A 27,935-nucleotide genomic window follows, 5' to 3' on the forward strand; every position below is an offset into this window, starting at 1 on the left:
TCTACTTTTACTCAAGATCTGAGTACTTCTACTTTTACTCATGTACAAGACCTGAGTACTTCTCCTTTTACTCAAGTACAAGATCTGAGTACTTCTACTTTTACTCAAGTGCCAGACCTGAGTACTTCTCCTTTTACTCAAGTACAAGATCTGAGTACTTCTACTTTTACTCAAGTACAAGACCTGAGTACTTCTCCTTTTACTCAAGTACTAGATCTGAGTACTTCTACTTTTACTCAAGATCTGAGTACTTCTACTTTTACTCATGTACAAGACCTGAGTACTTCTCCTTTTACTCAAGTACAAGATCTGAGTACTTCTACTTTTACTCAAGTGCCAGACCTGAGTACTTCTCCTTTTACTCAAGTACAAGATCTGAGTACTTCTACTTTTACTCAAGTACAAGACCTGAGTACTTCTCCTTTTACTCAAGTACAATATCTGAGTACTTCTACTTTTACTCAAGATCTGAGTACTTCTACTTTCACTGAAGTATAAGATCTGAGTACTTCTACTTTCACTGAAGTATAAGATCTGAGTACTTCTACTTTCACTGAAGTATAAGATCTGAGTACTTCTACTTTCACTGAAGTATAAGATCTGAGTACTTCTACTTTCACTGAAGTATAAGATCTGAGTACTTCTCCCTCCTCTGATTAGAACCATATTGCACTGAACAAGCTCTTGTGAAATGATTGATATCATGTCACGTAAACTCCTCCTACGACATTATATGAAGTGATGTAAACCACCTCGGCCTAAAGACTCCTTCAGTTCCTGTTTTGCAGCACAGACTCTCGAACAGTCGGAGGGTCTATTTCTGAAGAGCTCAAACCCAGGAGGATGTGGCCTCTGAATGGTTTCCCTCTGCTCTGCTGTGGTTGATCTGGGATGATACAGGACACTGATGACTGCAGTAGATTGGTGAGACTTATGTCTATTTGTCTTCATGTTTAACCTCTTCATATGCCTTAACATGCTTACAGCGCATTACATGTTTTAGTGTCAGTCGTGCAGAGAAGCCAACACAGTTATTCATGTGGTCTCTCACTAGCAGGAACAAGCTTCTGTTGCATAACTTCCATTATTTGTAACTGCAATGTGTCATTCAAGCTCTGCAGATTTCCTGTTCCCCTTCTTTTAAAAGCAGCTTGACGTGCCAAAGTATTTAACAGATAATTGAGTCTCATTGGTATTTCTTTTTCCTTATTGAAAGATAAGATACTGCAATATGTTTTAAAGATTAAAGGGCAGCTGTATACCAGAAGTATCTTCACTATTCCCCCACTTTGTGCAATCAAAGCAACACATGCATTAAATGATCTTTATTTTAAAAGACCCATCCAGAATAGAGACCAATGATTTTGCATTGTGGCAGTAACAGGGCATTGCAGGGCAACAAACAATGGAGTAACACCTGCTTCCTCAGTAGACAATTACTCCATTTGTCCTGCCTGCAGAAGCTGAATATGACAGGTAGTCAGAGCTGCTGCACATTATGAGCTGTATGTGCATGTAGTCATTTCATTCCTTCCAGAAGCTTCAAATAGTTGTAGCCCACTGTTATATTACTGTTACTTATTCTTCCGATTATGGACTATTGTGATGTTGTCTACCAAAATGCACATAAATCAGATCTTGCTCCACTCAACATAGCCTACAACAGACTATGCAGATTTGTTCTTGGTTGTCCTTTTCGTACACATCACTGCACAATGTGTAACCAACTTAAATGGCCTTCTTTAAATGTAAGAAGACACACGCATTGGCTCCAGCTGATATTTAAATGCATGTATCTTAACTATCCCCCTTATTTAAAGCAGTATGTTGTACCCTACTCACCAAATCATCAAGTTAGACATTCTGTTCAGATTTATTTCTCTGTCCCCTCTGCAAAGAAATGGATTGGCAGAAGAGCGTTCATGTTCAAAGCCCCATCATTGGGTTTATTTCAACATGCATTGTTATCTCACTTTCAACTGGTCTGTACTTGTTATAACTGATATTGATGAAACTGATTTGCTCGACTGTCTCAAATTGTAATGATTGTGTGCATTGCTTGAATTTCACTTAACAGACTGTGTAGTGGCTATTTGTCAACAACAATAAAACTTCAAAAGGCCACTGAGGCACCAGGTATAGTGGATTTTACGCAGATCATGAGTTGGTAATGAGTCCATTGTCCAGACAAGGCATCAACGTTTTTGTGGTATTTATTAGTTTCACCTTGGCAAGAACAGTACAGCAAAAGGTGTTGAAATGTTTGCTGCTCTCAGCCCTGATACTGGTAAAAAACCATAGACCTTCCTGGTGCCCACTGACTGCTGTGTGCCTGATTGACTTCAATAAACCCAGCTGTGTGCCCAAAGTGACCCATCACCTTCAAAATAAAAGCATTTCAGCTGGAACACAACTTAACTTAAATAATATGGCTGTAAATTAATTAATTCTACAAACAAAAAACAACAAATAAATACATTAAATAAATGTGAAAAATACTGAATAGCTTCCACAGACTGTGTGTGGTTTGTCTTGTGTGTCATGTTTTGCATTTTGTCTTTTTGTTTATGTATGTCTGTAAGTTGTTGCTATTGTCGGACCCCCTTGAAAACGAGATGGTGCATCTCAAGGGGTTTATCCCAATGAATACAAATTCTATATATACTGTTGTTTCTTTTAGAATAATCCCTGCTAGTGCATGTGTGTGTAACTAACTACAACAAGGGTATTTAGTCAGCTGGAACTTTTGAATACTACATTTTTGGCAATTGGGGGTGTGTGTGAATACTGACATTGTTTGCTGGCTAAGTAGTTTAAACAGAAATTGCTAGCTAAAAGTAATGGACAAACATCTCAAACTGTTAGCTAAAAGAAATGGATAACACAGTTCAACTAATAAGCTAAAATGACTGAAGAGCTAGCTTAAAGATAAAGCAGTTTTAATAGTTTGCTAAAGATAATGGGGGTGGAAAACACTCCATTGGTTGCTAAAGGTAATGCACTTGTTAGCTAAAAGTGATGAATGCACAGTTGGTAAAGCTAGCTTAAAGTAATAGATAAAAACAGTTAAAAAAAGTTAGCTAAGTGTGTTTTTAAAGTGTTAGCTAAAAGCTGTGGATATACTGTTCAATGGTTTCAACAGATGATATAGCTAGCTAAAGAATAATGAATGAGTTGAAATGGCTTGCTAAAGTAATGGATGAACAGTTCAACAGTTAGATTGAAACGAATCATTTAAGTCTATCTTCTATCCATTGTATAAACACATTTACAGTAAAAGCTGACGGTCACAGTTAATGAAGAGTAGGATAACTAGCTGTGAACACACTCTACTGTGTATAGGCTTTATTTTGAGGTGCAGCTTCTCTCATTGTCCTTTCTTAACGGCTCATTCATATTTCCCTGTAGGCCTTTTCCTGTTTTGACGAGCCCAGGTGACCCAGCTCTCCAGTTCTGTCACTAAACACATTATTCAACGACACAGCTGGGCACAATCGCTGCTTCCTAATGCACATCGACATCCTGGAAGCCAAATAGGAGGAAAAGCTTCTTTCTTATCAAGAGGTAAATCTCATTGCAGTCGTATTGAAACCTTTCTTTGCAAATTGGCGGAGAAATATTCTTAAAGGGGACCTATAGTGCACTGATGTCTTTTATACATACATATGTGTCCCCGGTGTGTCAGGGAACTCACGCAGCGTCAGAAAATAAAACCCTCTCTCTTTTCCTCCGTACCCAAATCTCTAAAAACGGGGAACAACGGAGCTGATCCAGATTTGTGTCCGATATGACGTAATATCTGAAAGGTGGACCCACGGCCCAATCAGAAACGTTGCTATCAGAAACAATGCCCAACTGTTTTGGACGTAATATGGTCGGTGTTTACATTAGCATCGCTAACACTCAGAGCTAACCTGTACTGGAGAGCATGTGTGTGAAGAAGCAGGAAATAAAAAAAGGAACTCACCTTGTGGTATAACCGGCAAGAGAGAAAGCCTTTGAGCTCCAAACTGTTTCAGAGATAATCCTAGAAGTGGTTTGGAACATGATGGCGTTTAATCATTTAGCTGTATCTCCTATAATTCTGAGCGGGCACACGCTCCACCTCCTCTTTTTTCAAGCTAAGGACCCCGAACCTGCAGTTCTCTAACAGGACTGGAATAGAGGGGTATGAGGGATGTCTAAAATGCATGATCTGTATTTTGAGCAAAACACTTCATACTAGGGATGCTCTGATCGATCGGTCACCGATCGAGATCGGCCGATACTCACTCTCTACCGATCGATCGGTGCTCTCTAAACATGCCGATCGCGAGAGCCGATCGCATGACGTAAAATACATGACACTTTTCTCTGTGTGCGGCAAAACAAGCTCGCCAAAATGGCTTCACCGGTCTGGCATTATTTTAAGGTGTCCGAAAAAGACAGTAAAATAGCGGAATGTAACGTGAAGCTGAAATCCTGCAGCTCCGCCCGCCGGACCGGTGAGCGAAACACACAAGAGTTAGACCTCACACACTTAGCTATTTCATCTACCTTTTGAACAAGCTAAACTAGTTATAAATATATGTATTCTTCACTGTCGGGTCACTCATTACTGGATCAGTGAGCTGCATGAGATACTGACAGGCTGTCAGGAGAGGGAGAGAGGGGGGAGGGAGAGAGGGAGAGAGAGGCTTCCGCTCATTTCTCCCGTGTTATTCTCCAAAGTGAATGTAAACTTGAATAATGTACATCATTTGAATGTAATAATTAAGTTGATTGTTGTTTGTGGAAGCTCCAGTGAATGAGCATTAACTGAGTTTTAAACATCACTTTAAATGGAAGATTTAAAGTGATGTTTGAATCTTCCATTTAGGCCCCGCCCACTCGATCGGATCGGCGATCGGTATCGGCCGATACTGATTCCGGCGATCGGCCCCGAAATTGGCGATCGGAGCATCCCTACTTCATAGATATGTTTTTTATATATTTGTATATATCTGCGACCTATAATATATGCCCAAAAATAGCATGATAGGTTACCTTTACATCTCCCGAGTGAAACAGAACATGTTCTATTTCATCGTGTGGTGCGTGTGGTAGGCCTACTCGTCTCTCATCAGATGCAGCCTAACCACAGGTGTCATATGATCTGTAGAAAGCAATGTGTTTTGTCCATAACTCTAGATTGGGTTTTGTTGCTCTAACTTAGCTAAATGTCTGTTGTTAAAACCCCAAAATGGGAAGTTGCGCTTGTGCAAGACTCATCTCCATCGCTGCTCTGAGTCATACAAAGTGTTGAGTCAGCAGCTGCAGGAGGTTTTTAAGAATGAAGTAGAGAAGTAGGAGTTGTGACTGATGTTTTCGACCAGCTCATCTCCGGTTTGCTGCCACAGTCTGTGACTCACTCACAGCTTGGGGTAGGAAGTGGCACCATGTCTTTGCCCTCACTATCTATTTTTGCATCTCTGTTAGTGCGACTGAGCCGTTAACTCTACACTGTGTTTGATTGTCTCCTGAGAGGAACAATAATGATCATACAGTGCTGGAAACGGCCATAACAGGAAGTTTTTTTTAGGTTTCCCGGAACACAATCAAAGGCTGTATTCTTTTATTTTTTTATTTTGGGACTTCCTGTTGGTTTTTATCTCCTGTGGATGTTCACACAGCAGAAGAAGATGATGATGAAGATGGAGTCGAGCTCGTGCACGGAGGATCGGATCCAGCATGTCCTCGAGCGCTGCCTCTGTGGTTTGGGCATCGACACTCCGGATAAACAACTCTGGAACGGTAAGACTCATATATGCTTTTAATGGTAACATAACACAATGCTGTAAATACATAATGTACCACAGGAGAAAACTACATGTGGTAAAAAGTACAAATGATAAGTTGAACCAATGTTGATGAGAAAAGTTTGCACACTGCCGTATTTGTTTGCAATTCACAATCAAAACAGACCTCTAAAAAATTAGAAACATTAAGAATCAAGATGAGCGTAAGGAAATGAATAACCGGACACTTTGTTAAGTCTAATCATTCTTTCTTCAAAGATTTTCTTGAACTTAAACACATTTAAATAAATAAGCTTAAGTCATTTTGTTTCACAGTTTGATGCAAAATAATAAAATGGTTTATTAGTTTCTGGTTTCGTGGACAGTCCCCTTTAATTAACATAACACAAAAGAGTAAATGGGGCAGCCTTAGTCAACATGGTTAATTTCCAGCTGCCAGATGATAATAGACACCCTAAAAGCACAATACATTACAAGCTATTCGGAAGAAAGACAAGAAGAAATAGGACAGAAAGGATAAAGGATAACTGTATAATGTAATTGTAAAACCACAGGCACAATGCAGGACATACAAGCACAGAGAGGCGAGGCGTGCTTCTTGATGTTACGAATGAAATATCCTTCTGATTGTCCTCAGGTATTTCTCCAACAATGTCTGTAAAAACATTACATTTAAAAGTGTAAATATTCCTTTAGCATGTTCTCTTGAATAATATAGAATCCTTACTGCTTTTTTCTGTAAACAATAGTTTTATATATGTACGTCTTAACATTCACTTCCACGTAGTAGCGTAACATGCAGAGTACAATTATGTTATCCATTGAATGAAGCTTTCAAACCTGTAACAGATACCAAAAAGGGAACATGTTGTCCATCTTTCAAAGACAAACGGGAATTGAAAGTGGTGACACAGATAGATAGGTGACAGAGTGTGGAGGAGTATCCGTGGTTAAAGAGGCACTATTGGGATTTTTTTTGGCACTAGGTTTTAGTGCATGTAAATTGGTCTGGAAAGGCTAAAATCCCTGTGTTCCCTCCAGAGGGAGTTTCTCCTCCCATCACTATGACATCACTATGTAACACTCACACACCTATCGCTAGCGCTTCAACACTATTGTTCGTGATAGGCTAAGGGGCGGGACATCTCTAAGCGGTTTGACCAATCACACAGAGCGGCCAGCTAACCAATCAGAGCAGACTGGGCTCTGGTTTCAGACAGAGGGTGAAAAGAGGTGCTACAGCATGAGAACAATAAAGAGCTTTTTGAACATTAAAGCATGGAGACATGTCCCAGTAGAGACACTACATCTGAACATCAGCAGGAGAGGACTCTTTAAAGTAGAGACACTACATACTGATATACACCTGAACATCAGCAGGAGAGGACTCTTTAAAGTAGAGACACTATATACTGATATACACCTGAACATCAGCAGGAGAGGACTTCTTTAAAGTAGAGGACACTACATACTGATATACACCTGAACATCAGCAGGAGAGGACTCTTTAAAGTAGAGACACTATATACTGATATACACCTGAACATCAGCAGGAGAGGACTCTTTAAAGTAGAGACACTACATACTGATATACACCTGAACATCAGCAGGAGAGAACTCTTTAAAGTAGAGACACTACTACTGATATACACCTGAGCATCAGCAGGGAGGGACTCTTTAAAGTAGAGACACTACATACTGATATACACCTGAACATCAGCAGGAGAGGACTCTTAAAGTAGAGACACTACTGATATACACCTGAACATCAGCAGGAGAGGACTCTTTAAAGTAGAGACACTACATACTGATATACACCTGAACATCAGCAGGAGAGGACTCTTTAAGTAGAGAACTACATACTGATATACACCTGAACATCAGCAGGAGAGGACTCTTTAAAGTAGAGACACTACATACTGATATACACCTGAACATCAGCAGGAGAGGACTCTTTAAAGTAGAGACACTACATACTGATATACACCTGAACATCAGGAGGAGAGGACTCTTTAAAGTAGAGACACTACATACTGATATACACCTGAACATCAGCAGGAGAGGACTCTTTAAAGTAGAGACACTACATACTGATATACACCTGAACATCAGCAGGAGAGAACTCTTTAAAGTAGAGACACTACACACACTGATATACACCTGAACATCAGCAGGAGAGGACTCTTTAAAGTAGAGACATGTCAAGGAGAGACTCTGAGGCATGAACTCAATTGCACGACTCAGATAGTGTTCTCAAAAAATAAAGACTTTACTGGAATTTAGCACAGTAATCAAAACAAGGAAAACAAATATACTCTTTCGAGGAAAACTAGCAAGTGATCAATGAGGTAGATCCGTGGGAAGTCCGTGAGGTAATCAGGAACGTGGGTCATAGTAAGACACCGAACTGACAATGAACAGGAGGAAGCTACCACAATATATACACAGGTAAAGGGGACACAGGTGGAAACAATCAGGGCGGGGAAAACAATCAAGGACGCAGGAGACAGAAGGGGGCGGGGAGCGTGGAGGCCTGAAATGAGAGGGATGATTAATTAAGGGAATAAACATAAAGCACAGGGCAAAGGGACATGACAAAACTAACATAAAGAATACACTTTCACTATTAGTTTCCTAGACATGACAAGACACTACATACTGATATACACCTGAACATCAGCAGGAGAGGACTCTTTAAAGTGGAGACACTACATACTGATATACACCTGAACATCAGCAGGAGAGGACTCTTTAAAGTAGAGACACTGCATACTGATATACACCTGAACATCAGCAGGAGAGGACTCTTTAAAGTGGAGACACTACATACTGATATACACCTGAACATAAGCAGGAGAGGACTCTTTAAAGTAGAGACACTACATACTGATATACACCTGAACATCAGCAGGAGAGGACTCTTTAAAGTGGAGACACTACATTCTGATATACACCTGAACATCAGCAGGAGAGGACTCTTTAAAGTAGAGACACTACATACTGATATACACCTGAACATCAGCAGGAGAGAACTCTTTAAAGTAGAGACACTACATTCTGATATACACCTGAACATCAGCAGGAGAGGACTCTTTAAAGTAGAGACACTACATTCTGATATACACCTGAACATCAGCAGGAGAGGACTCTTTAAAGTAGAGACACTACATACTGATATACACCTGACCATCAGCATAATTTGTCCTCTTTAGTTTCAAGTTTTATTGTCAACGACTTCCTAAAACAACTAAATCTACACTTTTGGCCACAAAGAGAAGTGGCATAACCATTGTTCTCTCTGCATCTCATAATGTGAGTTATGTGTGTGTATTTAAAGTGTTTTGACACCAGAATGAAAGCTAAAAGGAGAAATAAGTGTTTCTGTTTGTCTGTTCAGCCGGGCTGTGCATTAACCGCTGGTGTTTGGAGGAACTTGTAAAGAGACATCCAGAAAACTTCCTCATACTTCTGCAGAAAATACTGAAGAAAACAAAGGAGGTGAAAAGAGAGCTGAAAAAACAACAACATCATTTTCCAGAGAGTTATAGGAGGAATAACAGGTTTAATTTCAGGATTCTTCCGTCTTTTACAGGTGCTGGAAGAGTGTCGGTATGAACTGGTGGTGCCACTTACCCTTCTGTTCTCTTCTACCCTGCTTAAAGTAAGAGGATTTTTTATTTTGTAAATGTACTGTTGCTACAATTTATGGCACGATCCAACCCAGTCTCACGGCATTTCGTGTTATGGTCACAAAATTAATCTATTGATTCGTGTTCACCAACACGATTTCCCAATTTTTTTCGTGTCAGACAGAACGATTTAAAAAGCAATGTAAATAATAACAAATTAGAAGGAAAAAAAGATTTAACCTGTTAAGCCCGAAGGTCCCCGCCGGCGGGGACCCTGGGTCTTTTTTTCACGATACTGTGTCTCAGGGGATCTTAATATTTAAGAACCTATTAATGTGTTATACCAGATTAACGGAAATAATCTCAGCTAACTGCCGATACAAACCATGTTTACCAAAACAAAACACAAGTCTCACAAGAAGCATCTAAATTACCCCTGAGCGAAAAATGCTAACGGACATTGGCACAGAACTCAAGATAAAAGTACCCTTATTACTTATCATAGCTGCACATACAATATATCCGATTAAAGCTGAGACTCCATAGATTATGTAGGTAAATAGTATCATCACTGAGTGATCCGGACTCGCGACAGGGGAAGCAAATACAGTCATCACAACACGTACCTTTACGAAGCTTCTAGGGAGATCGTCTCACAAGTAGCTGTCAATCTGATCAAAGTACGTGTTCAATGGCATTAAAATGAGAAAAAACGCGGCTGAATCTGTTAATCCATAGGTTCTTAACGTCCATGTATAAAAAACTGATTGAATTTATAATCCATAATTCCATTTAAATGTAAACATCGGAGAGTAAATGCTAGCTGCTAATGGTAGCCACCACAGCTAGCTGCTGCTTCCGGTCTCGGTGATGCAGCAGTCTCACACATACACATGACCAAATAAGGACTATGTGGGAGTTCCCCTCGATTCCATTGGCTCTGACTGTCAGGAAGAGATGTCACATGTCAAAATCCAGCAAGGGGGGCCAGAGATATGGAAAATCCACCCAAATGGCCCCAGAAGAGGTTTTTTTGTGCTAAATCTGTCTAAAAAGGTCAAATATTACTTGTTTTGCATCAATCTTGATACAGGGTACTTATTATATGTTGTACTTTGGATTCCTAAAGCTTTTAGTCTACTAACCCATCATCCAAGGTTAGTTTTCACTATAAGTACAACATATGTTTTGGACGGACACTATAATTTACAGTTTTTTACCATGTTCAATCTGAATTTTCTTTAAAATAAAAAACGTCTATATTGAATCTGACTTTTCTACATCCAACTCACAGGTTTATCATTACTTTGAGAAAAAAGATTATTAATTTAACCCTTTTAGAAGGGAAGATATGGTCATTTGTTCTGGGAATGTCATTTTCGAGCCTGAAACCTGAAAAACAGGTTCGGGGTTTAACAGGTTAAAAAATACAGATTTCAGTATTCTGAGGCTCTGAGCCTCATTTATTTTCCTCACGGACAGCAAAAAAAGTCCGACATTATACAATTTAAAATAAAAACAATAATCGTGGCTTGATATTGAGTAAGAAAAGGTTTTTATGAACCACACAGCTTCCGGTCTACCAAGACCCGACCGGACAAAAATACGTGGTGCAGGCACGAAACATACTACCAATAGAAATACATTACTTTTAAAATCGTTCTGTGTGACACGAAAAAAATGGGAAAATCGTGTTGGTGAACACGAATCAATAGATTAAATTAATTTCGTGACTATTACACGAAATGCCGCGAAACAGGGTTGCACGGTCACATCACGTCACATTATCACCGCTAAGCTAAAGGTGGCTAATGTTGGGCTATAAAGGAACTACAGCACGGTCACATGAATTCACGTCACCACCGCTAAGCTAAAGGTGGCTAATGTTGGGCTATAAAGGAACTACAGCACGGTCACATGACTTCTCGTCTCCACCGCTAAGCTAAAGGCGGCTAATGTTGGTCGTGATGAAGTTTAATTGTCTCATTTAGACACTTGTTAGCAACATCTATTTCTAAATCCACCAGTGGGGTATTTACTGATGTATTCAATGTCGTAGAATAAAAATGTATTCGCCTTGTGTTAACCACAGACCTTATTGCAGGCTAATAACCAAAAACACATTCAGAAAACCATTGATTTCCAGCCTCTGGTCCTTGTTTCTCTCAGGCTCCTCACGTGGCTGCAGACCTGGTTTTGCTGCAGGAAGCCTACCTGTTGTTCCACAGCTTCCTGACCTGGCCGGAGCCCTGCAGCTCGGCCAGCAAACGGCTGCTGAACGTCCTGCAGCAGGAGCTCAGAGCACCAGGTGACTGTGCTGCAATAAAATAAACCTGATGTCCGTCCTGTGTGTTCATTTAAGGATTGGGGATCAAGTATGGGGTCTATGGTAATGATTTAAATTAATAGTATGTACAGAAGCCCTGAGATGTAAGTGAGAAAAACAGGTTATTAATGTCAGGATAAGTAGGAATATAAATGAATGGATGAGGTAAGTTAAAAAACTCCATGCACTCAACAGAGAACACATTAGCACTTCAGCAACTGTGGCCAGAATGAAAATCACAACAAACAAAAGTAACTTTGTTTTCAGTCTGTCTTTTTTTCAAGACGACTTTAAGGACATTTCTAAATTATAGATGTGAGTCCTAAATTGGTGGTTCGAGGTTCATCTAAAAGAGCTATGTAAGAAAAATCATGTATCAGTGTGACCACAGGGGCGCGCTGTTTACCCTCTGAGATACTGAATGGTCTTCCTCCTTTTGTTTCAGGTATTTCATTTCAAAGACTGGTTCAGTCAGAGCAGGGCATTTCCCCTGAGATTCACCACTCCAAAACCATGTAAGTCCGGCTCTCACACCTAAAGACATTAAAAGCTATTCAAATTGGCTACATTTATTGCATTAACAGCACTTAATCAAGGCTCTTAACTTCACTTGAGATCTGTTTAATAGTATTTTCACATCATTGCTGTTGAAAAATCTCACTGCTCTCCGGCTTGAGCTTCAACATCAGGATCCATGTGTTTGTGATCCTCTCCAGAATGGAAGTAGTCATCACATACAGAGCAACAAGTAGTTCCTGAACAGTGTCCTTCACATGCTGATATCCAAGAGAGGGAGTCACACAGTCACAAGATGGAGGAATAGAAAGCAGTATTCAATGTTTACTTCAGATTAGCTCCACGTCAGAAATGAGCATGCTTGTCATAATATGACAAGCACTTAATTAACATGATGTTAACACTTATTAACATGATGATTCAGCCTCTATGGAGATAGACATATTATGTCTATCTCAATAGAGGCTGAATCATCATGTTAATCACATAGCTATCATATGCCTAAAACAGTCCTGATGCTCTTCTAGGTAATCAAACATCCTGTCATGTTCACAGCTACAGTTGGGATACCTTGATATTGGAAGAGGACATTCACTATTTTCCCAACAATTGCTCTTGACTAGTGTGTGTCATATGTTATCAGGACGGTGCTGTTGGTGGGTCCGGTGGAGGACGTCCCCCCGGAGGTCCGATCCGTCTCAGATCAGCTGATCAGCAGCCAGGACTCCTGCAGAGACGTCTCTGTTCTCCTCATCCTCCACGCCTTCCAGGCTGCTCTGGGATCCAATCAGAAGCTGCAGACGCTCCGCTGCGCCCTGCAGGTGACCCACCTCCTCACACCTGTTCTGGCTTCTTTAGTCAAAGTCAACTTTAGTTTCAATCTTTCAGTTTGTGTGTACAGACGGAGAGATCGAAATACCGTTTCCCACAATCCCGAATACAAAAACAAATATATATAAAAATATGTATACAAATATGTATATACCTATATATACACGATCAACACATTTATACATATGCACACATTAAGACCTAAATAAAAGTTGGCATCACTCCTGGTCAACTTATACTTTGTTAAATGTTGTCAGAAATATTATGTACTTCTACTTTTACTCAAGTACACGATCTGAGTACTTTTACTCAAGTACAAGATCTGAGTACTTCTACTTTAATTCAAGTACAAGATCTGAGTTCTTCTACTTTACTCAAGTACAAGATCTGAGTTCTTCTACTTTTACTCAAGTACAAGATCTGAGTACTTCTACTTTCACTCAAGTACAAGATCTGAGTTCTTCTACTTTTACTCAAGTACAAGATCTGAGTTCTTCTACTTTTACTCAAGTAGCTACAAGATCTGAGTACTTCTACTTTTACAGGGACTCACATTACATGCAGTCTATGATACACCAGTCAAAATGCAGTTAATAGGTTCCTCAACTAAAATAAGCTTTCTCTAATGTTCCTGCAGAGTAAGCGGCCTGGAGAGCTGGAGTATTTGATGGAGACGGTGAATAATCTCATGGAGAACGCAGTTTCTACAGTTGATCTCAGTACAGCCAGGACTACTTTAATCCAGAGTATGGAGAGACTAGGAGAGAGCATCACTTCTCCTCCTGAAGGCTGCACTGAAACTGGTAAAAAAAAAGATATAAACATAAAATGACATGGATAGATAATTATTTAACGTATTAGGTAAACCAGTGTTTCTCAAACGTTTTCATACCAAGGACCACTTAACCAATAACACACTGACCACCTAACTAGATAGATAGAGAGAGGGGTAGGTAGGTAATACAAAACAACACACACGGACCTTCTAACTCCCCAAATATCCAAAAACCAAAAGGCCTGCTTACCACTCCAACAGTATAACAAATTACAGCCTAATAATGACTGCTTAATTTATCTGTATCGCCTCGTTCACACAATAAATCAACAATACAACTACAGATTATACAAGCATTTCCTTCATATGTGATTTAAAATAGGTTTTACACCTCATATGAAATGTAGACTACATTTATGACGGATTTTATGTCCGAGCCAACAGACTCACATCGTTGGCTAAAAGCTCCGCATGTAGTACAAACATCCGCTGTGGATTTTCAAAATAAAATACAGCAAAAACTATGGTTGCAGGCCCAAGTTTAACATTAATTCAACATTACACACAGATTAATTATTTACACTGTTCCATTTATTTAGCATTGTTTACGCACTGATTGACTGCGTGTCTCTGTTGCCACCTCTATTAGTCATGTTTAAACAATTTGAGAAACACTTTATTTATTTAAAATGTTTGCAGACCACACTGACGTAAACAGTAGTACTTATTTAACATGACCTTTTCTCTTTAGGAAATGTTGAGACTCTCGTGCTGCCCTCACCCAAATGTTACACATGCTCCTGGGAAAACGACAACTTTGGTAAGTTTCTATATCTTTATTTATTTATTAAGTAAGGGATAATGTGCAGAGAGGCGGTCATTATGATCAAGGTCCCTCTGCTTCGTGTCGGGCTCCTGATCAGCCTGTCGGGGGTTATTTTCCCCATAATGACCAGGTCGCTGCACATTATCCCTACTAAACAAACTAATGAATCGACTCCCAATATTAATTGAAATTATTTTATTGACTTAAAAATGATCGTATTTCTTCCGCTAAGAAAAAAAAAACTCGCACCAACGTCTGGAACTGCGACAGCAACAACTTTACGGCAGCACTGTCCAACTCTGTTTACAGTTTCTGATCCACTGACAAGTCCTTAACTCTACAGAGCTCATACCGTGTTTCTGTTGGTGTTTACTTCCTCTCTGCCTTCTTCTGTTCACTTATCTGACGTCCAGCGCTCCGTCTTGACAGCGGTCTGTGCTACTGTATTAACAACGTGTCACATGTTAAGAATTGAGTATTCAACTACGCCATGTAATACATTAAACCAGTGGTTTTCAAACTGTGGGGCGAGACCCCTGGTGGGTCGCGGAGGTACTGCAGGGGGGGTCGCGGGGAGATTTTTTTGTTTTATTATTTTCTCCTTTTAGCTTTGTGAAGCACCTTGAGATGACGTTGTTTTTAAAGTGCACCTATATAAATCAAATGTATTATTATTATTCAATTGTAAACAAACACTGCTCGAAAATATCTCATTGGTCAGAGAGCTGTGGGCATAATGCTGCCTTTTGCAACATCCTACTTGTGTGATATCGGCTTTTCTGCTGCCATCAAAACCAAATACAGATCAAAGCTGAACATTGAGAATGAACTGAGAGGGGCAGTCTCAAAACAAGTAATTGATAAGCTATGTGTGGAATAGGAATGGTAAAGTGATGTGATCGTTTGCAACCTGCAGTAGAAATAGTAGTTAATTAATATATTTTCCTTATAGAAATTTGAATTTAAAAATCTGCTACTCAGGGAAGAAGGCCAACCAGTTTTAATTAGGCCAAATTCATTCACAGTATCTATTACATGCACTTTAGTTCATGTGTAATCCATAATAAAATATAAATATAGTTGGATCTTTGTGTCTTCTTATTATTAGCAGAGAAAATGTAATGTTTTTACAACAATATACAATTAATCCTACCAATATAGATGGGAACCGGGTTGGGGGGTCCCAAGAATATTTCCAATACCCAAGGGGGTCCCGACTGAAAAAGTACAAGAAAACCAAGTTAGTTGGAGCAAAGTGCAGAAAACCCTCACATGAGTAATCCAATTAAATAGTTTTGGTTAACAGCCTCAAATGTTATGGTAAAAAAAAAACTATAAATGTATAATCAATTTCAAATATAACAATACAAAATATATATTATTTCAAGTCTCAAGATAGGAATTTAGCAAAGGAATGTACAGGGGCTGAAACAATAATACAGTACTAAAGCATGAAATGAAAAGTAATTCATTCATAAATTCGTGATTGATAAATATACTTTAAATCATAAAATAATAATACAAACTGAAAACAAACTAAGCGAAAATACTTATTAACACATACATTAAAAATAAATTTAAATCAATATAAGAAATTGTATACAAGTACATATATGGATCAAAATACCTCTATAACTATACTTTACTATAACATTATTTTTAAAGATTAACCCAAAACCTTGAACGTCTGTTTTTTATTCCAGAGATACTGTACATATTATTGGTTATAAAGTCAATTTGAATCACTTTCAAATGTTGCATTATTCACTAGATTTGTCTTTTTTTGTCTATTTTTTTATTGATTTTTTTCAATAAAGGTGCACAAAACAACAAACAATCAGGTTATTAATACAAGACTGGTCCAGTAAAAATGCAAAGTAAAATGAGGCAAAGGACAACACGCAGACGACAAATCACAAAGCATGACATGTTACACTGACTGTATAATACACAGTGAAAACATTTATAAACGGACAATCTCAAATCCAGCATTCTAGATAATAATAATAATGCATTACATTTTTTATTAGAGCGCATTTACAGGTGCTCAAAGCGCTTTACAAGTACACATTACACATATTAGACATGTAAGAGTCATTACTGCGGACATTACCCACAGGAGCAAAATGCGGGTAAAGTGTCTTGCCCAAGGACACAACGGCCTGACCGAGGCGGGATTCAAACTGGATATTCAAGATTCAAGGCTTTTATTGTCATGTGTACATACAGTAGCTACAGTGTAGATATGTTGATGAAAATCTGAGGTCACAGGCTCCTCCAACAGAGCAACACAATAAAACAGATAAAATAGTACAAGTAAATACAATAAAATAGATTAGAAGATGATAGATATATGTAATTACCCGTAACATTTCTCAAATCTTCTCCCCATTCCTGCAGATTTTCTGAACAGCCTTCTGGACTCCGACATGGACTCCGCTGCGGATTGTTTCCTGGAAGCAGAAATAGACGAGGAGGATAAAAACGACACCAGCTTGGACGAGGAAGACGAGGCCGAGGGGAACAAAGATGTGGACTTTCTGAACAATCGTATCTCCTTCGCCTCCTCTTCCTCCTCCAGAGACTCCGGATACTCCCTCTCCACGCCTTCTGGATCTTCAGGCGTGGGAGAGCGACTTCAGTGAGGATATAACCCACGAAGACGTACAAGAGGGACCGCCAAAGCTTCGGAAGAAACCCAAGAAGAAGTCGAGAAGCATCTTAGGCGTGGAACGATTCTCCTCGTTCTTCAAGACTCCACGAAGCCCAGCGAGCTGCCGGAGAGTTCAGAGTATGGGCAACCGGGTCGATTTCACTAAAGACGCTCAAAGAAATGGATCGCAGCTCAAACACCCGACGTTCCTCTCCAAACATCCGGATCCTCTTTCCCCGAGGAAACACGTTTGTGTCCGCAGGAGACCGATCCTGAGCTGCTACGAAGGGGTGGTGGAGGAAGGTAAGATAGATAGATAGATAGATAGATAGATAGATGGATGGATGGATGGATATAGATAGATGGATGGATGGATGGATAGATAGATAGATAGATGGATGGATGGATGGATGATAGATGGATGGATGAATAGATGGATGGATAGATAGATGGATGGATGATAGGATGGATAGATGGATGGATGGATATATGGATGGATAGATAGATGGATGGATGGATAGATGGATGGATGGATGGATGGATGGATGATGGATGGATGGATGGATGATGATGGATAGATAGTGGATGGATGGATGGATGGATGGATAGATAGATGGATGGATGGATGGATGGATAGATAGATAGATGAATAGATGGATGGATAGATAGATAGATGGATGGATGGAGATGGATGGATGGATAGATGGATGGATAGATAGATGGATGGATAGATGGATAGATAGATAGATGGATAGATGGATAGATATAAAGATGGATGGATGGATGGATGGATAGATGGATAGATAGATATATGGATGGATGGATATATGGATGGATGGATGGATGGATGGATGGATGGATATGGATGGATAGATGGATATGGATGGATGGATGGATGGATGGATGGATGGATGGATGGATGGATATATGGATGGATAGATGGATGGGATGAATAGATGGATGGATGGATGGATAGATAGATGGATGGATGGATGGATAGATAGATAGATGGATGGATGGATGTATGTATGTATGTATGGATGGATGGATGGATAGATGGATGGATGTATATATGTATGTATGGATGGATGGATGGATGGATGTATGGATGGATGGATGGATAGATAAAATACTGTTTCCCCGAATTAGGATAATTAAACCTGTTTTAAGTCTTCCCTCGTGAATCTTTGGCCATTAAACCACTTTTCTTTTCGATGAAAAGTGCCCACGCTGGTCAGAGTGGTGGTGTTTGGAGGAGATAAGGAGGCAGGGAGGCTGGCGAGGGCGTACAGCGACCTGCAGCAGAAGGAGAGCAAATGTCCACGACTCACCAAGACGTGCAAACTGCAGTTTTACCTCATTCCCACCAGAGGGAGGACGACAGGAAGTGCAGGAGGAGGAAACACTTCCACTGAGGGGTCGACAGGAAGCTCAAGATCTGCTGCTTCTGTGGTGAGAACATCTGTGACTATGTATACCAGTCCTATAGTATTAAAACATTCAAGATTCATTTAAGATTCAAGGCTTTTTTTGTCATTTGTACATACAGTGTAGTTATGACGATGAAAATCTTAGGTCACAGGCTCCTCCAACAGTGCAACACAATAAAACAGATAAAATAGTTAAAATAGGGTTAGAATATAATAGAAATAGTGCAGAATAGTCTATATACAAGTAATTGGAAACAAACACTGAAATAAAGCAGAAAAAAAGGCAGAGTTGGAGAGGAGCGAAAGACACGGCAGCCATCATCACCGGCGCCATCTTTGTCAACATTTCTCAGGATGAGGTTGACTTAATATGAAAATACACCTTCATTACAGGACTAAATAAAATAAAAATAGCCGACCAATGACCAACTAGTGTAAACACAGTGGTGGGATATAATAACGGACATTTACTCAAGTTCTTTTAATATATCTTCATGTCAATTATTGTACCTTAACTTCAGTAAGATTTGAATGCAGGACTTTTACTTGTAGGGCAGTATTTTTCAATGTGGTACTGGTACTCTAACTTAAGAATCTAACCACAAAAATGACTATAGTCGAATATGTACAACAGTCTATTTTTCAATGGCTAAGACGAGACCATGAAAAATGGGCACGGATATCATTAAACACCAACTGTGACGATATCAAGATGCAATATTGTTGACCAAAAAAAGACTCAAAAGTAGTTTAGAAATAGAAAAGCTTGAAAATAACAGTTCTGTTAATAGATATAACTGCATATCAACTCTCAATCAGAGCGTCCTTAGCAACAGTCTGCTGTAATAACAGACCACTGTATGTCCAAACCAACCAATCAGAATCAAGTATTAAACTAAGCTGTGTATAATAACAAACATTAATCCTGGTGTGGAATCACTAGTTTAAACTTTACTGTCCATACTTGAAAGAACAGATCAGAGTGTCCCCTTAGCAACAGTCTGCTATAGAGAAATAACAGACTGCAGAACGTCTAACATCGACCAATCAGAATCAAGTATTCAACTAAGCTGTGGGTAACAACATACATTACCCCTGGTGTGGAATCACTAGTTTAAACTTACTGTCCATGCTTGAAAGAACTGATCGGAGCGTCCTTAGCAACAGTCTGCTATTAAGTAATAATAGACCACTCATTTCCAAACCAACCAATCAGAATCTAGTATTCAACTAAGCTGTGCATAACACTATAAATTACCCCTGGTGTGTTAAACGTTACTGTCCATACTTGAAAGAACAAATTAGAGTTTTCTTAGCAACAGTCTGCTATTAAGTAATAACAGACTCCAGAAAGTAAAAAAATGGACCAATCAGAATCAAGAATTCAGAAGTCATTAGAAGGTGTTACAGATACTACTTTTCACAGACATGTTAACAGTAAACTATAATTAAATGTAATTCCTGTATTCCCTTGTGTCCTTTTATTGTTCCAGGAGTGTAATGGTGGTGTGTTGGAGGACTCCACTGATATCGCCCACATGCTGGGTCTGATGGACTCGTGGTACGAGAGGAACGTCCTCAGTCTGCTCAGCCTGTCCTCTGAAGTCCTCTGTCAGGTCCGCCATCTTTCTGCTCCATGCGTCACATCACTCAAGATAACACTTCATGTTAAAGTGTTTATTTTGGCATCTTATTCCTTCAGCGACATCAAGAGGCACCCTTTATGAGCTTTTACATTTAGAAAAACTGCTCACGTAACAGACCTGGATTTTTTCTAGGGAAATTAGGGAGTTTTTGTGTCAGGTAGACGGGATGATAGGCATCAAACGACCTCTAAACCCGAAGTGATTCCAACTATGCTTATCATCCAATAAAAATAAGAGAGCTTTAATTGATAAGGGCCTCCTCCATGCTAATCGTCTCATAGCTTTATCTTGGAAAAATGTCTTCCTGCCTCTTTGGATGATATACATTACAAACTTAAGGGAAAACAAGAGGGAGCCTTTCATGCATTTTATGGAAAATTAGGAGTTTTTAAATAATTGTTCACAAGCTGTTTGTAAATAGGGTGAAGTTGTTCTGATATATTGACTGAAATGTTGACTGTGTTGTGTGTGCAGCCTGCCTGTAAGGAAGTGAGCAGCACGGAGAACCTGCTGACTGACATGGTGCTTTATTACTGTCGACATGCAGACCAGCCTGTTCTGCTGCAGCTCTACCAGGCAGAGGTGAGACACACACGCACGCACGCACACACACACACACACACACACACACACACACAACACACACACACACACCACACACACACACACACACACACACACACACACACAACACACACACACACACACACACACACACACACACACACACACACACACACACACACACACACACACACACCACACAGCAGTAAATACCTGCCTGAATACCTTTTAAATATGGAATTTAATATGTCTGAGGGTGCAGAAAAGACAAATATAGAATTTAAAAATCATTTCAGACTAATGGACTTATGTTTGTCATGAATTACTATTTATTTGTAGATAAAGTTTGTTATTAGTTGAGGAATAGGCCCAAGAGTGGTGCAGGAATGAGAGCACAGGGGCTCATAGGGAGGGGGGGGAGCTCCAACAAGCCGTTTAGGACAGAGAGTGAATACACATACTATACAGAGATGCTGTGAGAAACCAATGTGAGTTTGGAATATTGAACAATGTAAATCTATTCTAGTAGACCTCAACAATGGAATTATGATCAGTAGAAATGGCCATGTGATGGGACCTTGCTGAACAAAACGTGGAAGTATCATAAACTTTTGTTTTACACTGAGATTATTTTCTGCAATAATCCAAAATCACATGGAAAAATCCCATTGGCTTTTTGTCAAGGGAACCAGAGAGATTCTACCCTCAGGGTCGGCTTACAAAATGACATCATCCCTGTACCGCTGTATAGTGTGTAAATATGTTTTTACCTGTATGTGTGTGTGTGGACATCAGGAAGATAGCTAGTGCTAATGCTAGTGCTAATGGGGATGCTAATACATTATTATTATTATCCTCACTTCTGTCAAGCGACTTTGTTACCCACTTTGAAAAAAAGGTTGATGATATTCGCTCTTCTTTTTCTGACTCACCTTTACTCACCGCTGGGTCACCAGACCCTCCTTCCACCCACACACTGACCTCCTTTTCCCCTCTCTCTCCAAGTGAGGTTCTTACCCTCATTACCTCTGCCCGCCCTACCACCTGTCCTCTGGACCCTATCCCTTCAAACCTCCTTCAGACTATCGCTCCTGATATTCTACCGTTTCTCACCCATTTCATCAACACTTCTCTAACTTCTGGTCACTTTCCAAACAGTCTCAAGGAGGCAAGAGTAAACCCTCTCCTAAAGAAACCCACTCTCAACCCGTCTGATGTTATAAACTACAGGCCTGTCTCTCTCCTCCCGTTCCTGTCTAAATCACTTGAACGCGCTGTCTTTAAACAACTCTCCTGTTATCTCAATCAGAACAACCTTCTGGATCCGCACCAGTCTGGTTTCAAGGCAGGTCACTCCACAGAAACTGCTCTCATTGCTGTCACGGAGGAACTGCACACTGCCAAAACTGCATCCCTCTCCTCTGTCATCATCCTGTTGGACCTGTCTGCTGCATTCGACACGGTGAATCATCAGATCCTCCTTCGCACTCTCCAAAAACATGGAGTTTCAGGCTCTGCACTTTCCCTCCTCACCTCATACCTGAAAGACCCTACCTACAGGGTGACTTGGAGAGGGTCTGAGTCCGACCCTTGTCAATTAACTACGGGGGTCCCTCAGGGCTCTGTTCTTGGTCCCCTCCTCTTCTCCGTGTACACAAACTCGCTCGGATCAGTCATTAGCCCGCATGGTTTTTCATACCACTGCTACGCTGACGACACCCAATTAATTCTGTCCTTTCCCCGCTCAGAGACCCAGGTCGTTGCACGCATCTCTGCTTGTCTAGCTGACATCTCTCAGTGGATGTCTGCTCACCACCTCAAGCTCAACCTTGACAAGACTGAGCTGCTCTTCCTCCCGGGAAAAGATTGTCCCACTCTTGACCTAACAATCAACATCGGCACCTCAGTTGTTTCCCCGACTCAGACTGCAAGGAATCTGGGTGTGACCCTAGATAACAACCTGTCCTTCACTGCAAACATCGCTGCTACAACCCGTTGCTGCAGATACACGCTTTACAACATCAGGAAGATACGTCCCCAGCTGACCCAGAAAGCGACTCAGGTTCTGGTCCAGGCTCTCGTCATCTCACGCCTAAACTACTGCAACTCCCTCCTGGCTGGTCTACCTGCATGTGCCATTCGACCTCTACAGCTCATCCAGAATGCAGCGGCTCGTCTGGTCTTCAACCTTCCTAAATTCTCCCACACCACTCCGCTCCTCCGCTCCCTTCACTAGCTTCCGGTAACTGCTAGAATCCACTTCAAGACACTGGTACTTGCTTACCATGCTGCGAATGGATCTGGCCCTTCGTACATCCAGGACATGGTTAAACTGTACACCCCAGCGCGTGCACTACGCTCTGCATCAGCCAAACGACTCGTTGCGCCCTCGCTGCGAGGGGGACCCAAGTTCCCATCAGCAAAAACACGTGGGTTTGCTGTCCTGGCTCCAAGATGGTGGAATGAGCTCCCCATTGACATCAGGACGGCAGATAGCTTGCACATCTTCCGGCGCAAACTGAAAACTCATCTCTTTCGACTCCACTTCGAGCGTTAGAACTATTAACGAAGCACTTTTATACTAATAAAGGACTGGCTTACCTAAAGCCAATGGAGTAGCACTTGAAATGTTTGGCTCTATGAAACCTGATGTACTTATATGATTCTGTTTTCTTCAAGGTTGTGTCTTCCTGGTCGAATGCACTTATTGTAAGTCGCTTTGGATAAAAGCGTCAGCTAAAAGTCATGTAATGTAATGTAATGGATGCTAATACAAATGTTTCCTCCTCCACACAGCTCACCCTGGCTGGAGGAGAGAGGAGGAGGGAGGTGTTCCTCCACTCTCTGGAGCTCGGACACTCTGCAGGAATCAGAGCGGTGAAGGCCATGGGTGAGTCACACTCGTCACACTCAGACAGACAAACCCAGACAATCACAATAATGTAGACACACACACACACACACACACACACACACACACACACACACACACACACACACACACACACACACACACACACACACACACACTTGGTCTAATGTGTATTTCTGTAGGTGCTGCCAGCAAAAGGTTTGGAATAGATAAAGAGCGGGAGGCTGTTCCTTTAGATCTGCGAGTTGGCTACAACAAGGTATTTTCCTGATTTGGCACACACAGATTTCCTGTCTACACAAACAATAACGCACTGTAAGGTATTTCTACATCTGCACCCGTTTACAGGTGGCTGTCAGTGGGAGGAGTCAGTGGACCCAGACAGATATGGTTTGCACGTCAATAAATCTTTACAAAGCCTGCAGGAAACCTGAGCAGCTAGGTGTGTATAACTGAGACATTCCTGTGTTTTTATTCGATATATATATTATTTGTTATTGTTTTCCAAGCAAATCAAATCTCTTCTGTCCAGATACAAGAATAGAAAGTCTGCAGCTGACAATGACAGAAGTCCTGAAGAGCTCCAAGTCGAAAAAGGGCTACAACCAGGTAAAGGGTTCAAACATAATCTCATAGAGTGGTAAAGGAATGAGCCCTAAAACCCAGAAATGAGTCAGCATTTGATGAATTCCTTTCCCTCGTCTAGAATTCAATGGTTTTCGGATTGTGAGTTTGGTTGTTAGCCTGAAATAAGGTCTGAGGCTAAAGAGATTTTAAAGTTTTGTTCTTTAACATAAAATACGTCAGTAAATACCCCACTGGTGAATTTAAAGTGTTTAAATGAGACGACTAAACGTCATCACGCCCAACATTAGTTGCCTTTAGCTTAGCGGTGGGGACGTGAAGTCATGTGACCGAGCTATAGTTCCTTTATAACCCAACATTAGCTGCCTTTAGCTTAGCGGTGGTGACGTGAAGTCATGTGACTGTGCTGTAGTTCCTTTATAGCCCAACATTAGCCTCCTTTAGCTTAGCGGTGGTGACATGAAGTCATGTGACCGTGCCGTAGTTCCTTTATAGCCCAACATTAGCTGCCTTTAGCTTAGCGGTGGTGACGTGAAGTCATGTGACTGTGCTGTAGTTCCTTTATAGCCCAACATTAGCCTCCTTTAGCTTAGTGGTGGTGACGTGAAGTCATGTGACCGTGCTGTAGTTCCTTTATAGCCCAACATTAGCTGCCTTTAGCTTAGCGGTGGTGACGTGAAGTCATGTGACTGTGCTGTAGTTCCTTTATAGCCCAACATTAGCCTCCTTTAGCTTAGTGGTGGTGACATGAAGTCATGTGACCGTGCCGTAGTTCCTTTATAGCCCAACATTAGCTGCCTTTAGCTTAGCGGTGGTGATGTGAAGTCATGTGACTGTGCTGTAGTTCCTTTATAGCCCAACATTAGCCTCCTTTAGCTTAGCGGTGGTGACATGAAGTCATGTGACCGTGCCGTAGTTCCTTTATAGCCCAACATTAGCTGCCTTTAGCTTAGCGGTGGTGACGTGAAGTCATGTGACTGTGCTGTAGTTCCTTTATAGCCCAACATTAGCCTCCTTTAGCTTAGTGGTGGTGACGTGAAGTCATGTGACCGAGCTATAGTTCCTTTATAGCCCAACATTAGCTGCCTTTAGCTTAGCGGTGGTGACGTGAAGTCATGTGACTGTGCTGTAGTTCCTTTATAGCCCAACATTAGCCTCCTTTAGCTTAGTGGTGGTGACGTGAAGTCATGTGACCGTGCTGGAGTTCCTTTATAGCCCAACATTAGCCACCTTTAGCTTAGCGGTGGGGACGTGAAGTCATGTGACCGTGCTGTAGTTCCTTTATAGCCCAACATTAGCCGCCTTTAGCTTAGCGGTGGTGACGTGAAGTCATGTGACCGAGCTATAGTTCCTTTATAGCCCAACATTAGCTGCCTTTAGCTTAGCGGTGGTGACGTGAAGTCATGTGACTGTGCTGTATGTCCTTTATAGCCCAACATTAGCCGCCTTTAGCTTAGCGGTGTGGACGTGAAGTCATGTGACCCTGCTGTAGTTCCTTTATAGCCCATCATTAGCCGCCTTTAGCTTAGCGGTGGTGACGTGAAGTCATGTGACCGTGCTGTAGTTCCTTTTTAGCCCAACATTAGCTGCCTTTAGCTTAGCGGTGTGGACGTGAAGTCATGTGACCGTGCTGTATGTCCTTTATAGCCCATCATTATCCGCCTTTAGCTTAGCGGTGTGGACGTGAAGTCATGTGACCGTGCTGTATGTCCTTTATAGCCCATCATTATCCGCCTTTAGCTTAGCGGTGTTGACGTGAAGTCATGTGACCGTGCTGTAGTTCCTTTTAGCCCAACATTAGCCGCCTTTAGCTTAGCGGTGTTGACGTGAAGTCATGTGACCGTGCTGTAGTTCCTTTATAGCCTAGCATACAGGTGGTGTGAACACATGAATATGACAACTCTTTTCTCTCCGCTTGCAGCACATCTGTGTCTCCGAGGTGAAGGTGGATAAGGTGCAGGTTCATGGAAGAGAAGTTGGAACGACTTTTGCTGTGTGTCTGGATCAGGATGAGAAGAAGTTCATCCAAAGTGTCACCAGGTAGATCATAAACCTTAACACAATAATAAGTACCAATACAAAAGTGTAAACCTCCCTACATTACTTTTCAGTTATCATCATGTTTAAATAATGCAACTTTCTGTGTACTAAATGCTAAGCTGAATTTATTTTTCTTCACAGTCTGGGATATGTCAATGATGAGCAGCAACATTGATTTTCATGCAGTAAAACAGCTAATATGCCTCTAATAGAAACCAGGAGAATAGCATTTATTTGCACCATAGGTCAAACATAAGATAATGGCTAAATGTGGTGGAAATGAGTAAATACTAAAATGTTTACATGATGTGTTAGTTAAAGCAGATATTACATTTGAATTTCACAGCCTAATTTTCTGCACTTGCGTTAATCATTATATTCTGTGCCTGCAGGTGTGAGGTGTCTCTGTGCTCTAAATCAGGAAGTGGTTCAGACTGGAGATCCTATAAACCGTCTCCGGGTCAGGTTCAGCCTCTGCACCCGTCCTACTGCTCCCTGCTCTGCCTCCCCCTCACCTCCTTCTCTGCCTCTCCGCCCTGAAAACACTCAGTCTGAGACAATCCACGGATTCTTAAAACTGAAGCAATGCTGGATGCGGAATAAAGAGACTGTGTAGATAAAAGAGATTCAAGTGGTGCAGGGATGAGGTATTTTTGTAGGATAATCTGAAAGTTAGCATCTACCTGGTTCACTCAGCAAAAAGCCAATGGGATTTTTCAATTGGATTTTGGCTAATGTTGGGCTATAAATAAAGGAACTACAGCACGGTCACATGACTTCACGTCACCACCGCTAAGCTAAAGGAGGCTAATGTTGGGCGTGATGACGTTTAGTAGTCTCATTTAGACACTTGTTAGCAACCGCCATTTTTAAATTCATCAACGTGGTATTTAGTGACGTATTCTATGTTGTAGATCAAAAATATCTGTTAACCACAGACCTTATTTCAGGCTAACAACCAAAAACATAATTGACTTCCAGATGAGCGATAACATAAACTCCTAAAGTGCTGACTAATTTCTTGGTTCCTCATTCCTGCACCACTTTATGAAGTAGCACTGTACAAATACATGTATTAAAGCACTCACATTTCAGGTTTATCTGTAGATGATATACAGCTGTGTCACATCTTGATCAAAAGGAGGCGTGTTGGACTGTTTCCAGAAACGTTTATTTTCAGTCTAGTTTAATTCCCGTAGTTGCTTGAAGTTTGTAAAAATAGAAAATGAATGCCAATGATCTGCTGTCAGGAGCATTAAACTGATTACTTGATTACCACTGTGTACTTCCTGCTGAGTAAATATATGAGTTGTAAAATAAGCTATTTATTTTTGAAGTGATTGCATTTCATTGTGTGTTTATATCTCGCCACATTTCAAAAATAAAATCCTTCTTAATGCAGTTGTGTTCATTTTGTTGGCTCTTGCAGTCTAGACAGGGACTGCCCTCTTGTGAACTTCCTCCT

General features: G+C 40.8%; 1 protein-coding gene across 1 annotated transcript; it reads left to right on the forward strand.

Annotated features, from left to right (window-relative positions):
* Positions 1–790: 790 nt before the first annotated feature.
* Positions 791–27,871, forward strand: LOC117550302 (phosphoinositide 3-kinase regulatory subunit 5-like). The gene is given in 21 exon segments (XM_034222676.1): positions 791–924; positions 3,409–3,564; positions 5,652–5,772; positions 9,175–9,275; positions 9,370–9,438; positions 11,576–11,714; positions 12,178–12,247; positions 12,892–13,069; positions 13,717–13,882; positions 14,606–14,674; positions 17,081–17,307; positions 17,309–17,636; positions 18,556–18,785; positions 20,257–20,379; positions 20,884–20,991; positions 23,770–23,863; positions 24,028–24,104; positions 24,194–24,287; positions 24,378–24,454; positions 26,352–26,470; positions 26,863–27,871. Coding segments are annotated over 19 exon segments (2,529 nt in total). The 5' UTR covers positions 791–924; positions 3,409–3,564; positions 5,652–5,660; the 3' UTR covers positions 27,011–27,871.
* Positions 27,872–27,935: the final 64 nt, after the last annotated feature.

Source organism: Gymnodraco acuticeps, unplaced genomic scaffold (assembly GCF_902827175.1).
Source record: "Gymnodraco acuticeps unplaced genomic scaffold, fGymAcu1.1, whole genome shotgun sequence".
NCBI classification, from domain to species: Eukaryota; Metazoa; Chordata; class Actinopteri; order Perciformes; family Bathydraconidae; genus Gymnodraco; species Gymnodraco acuticeps.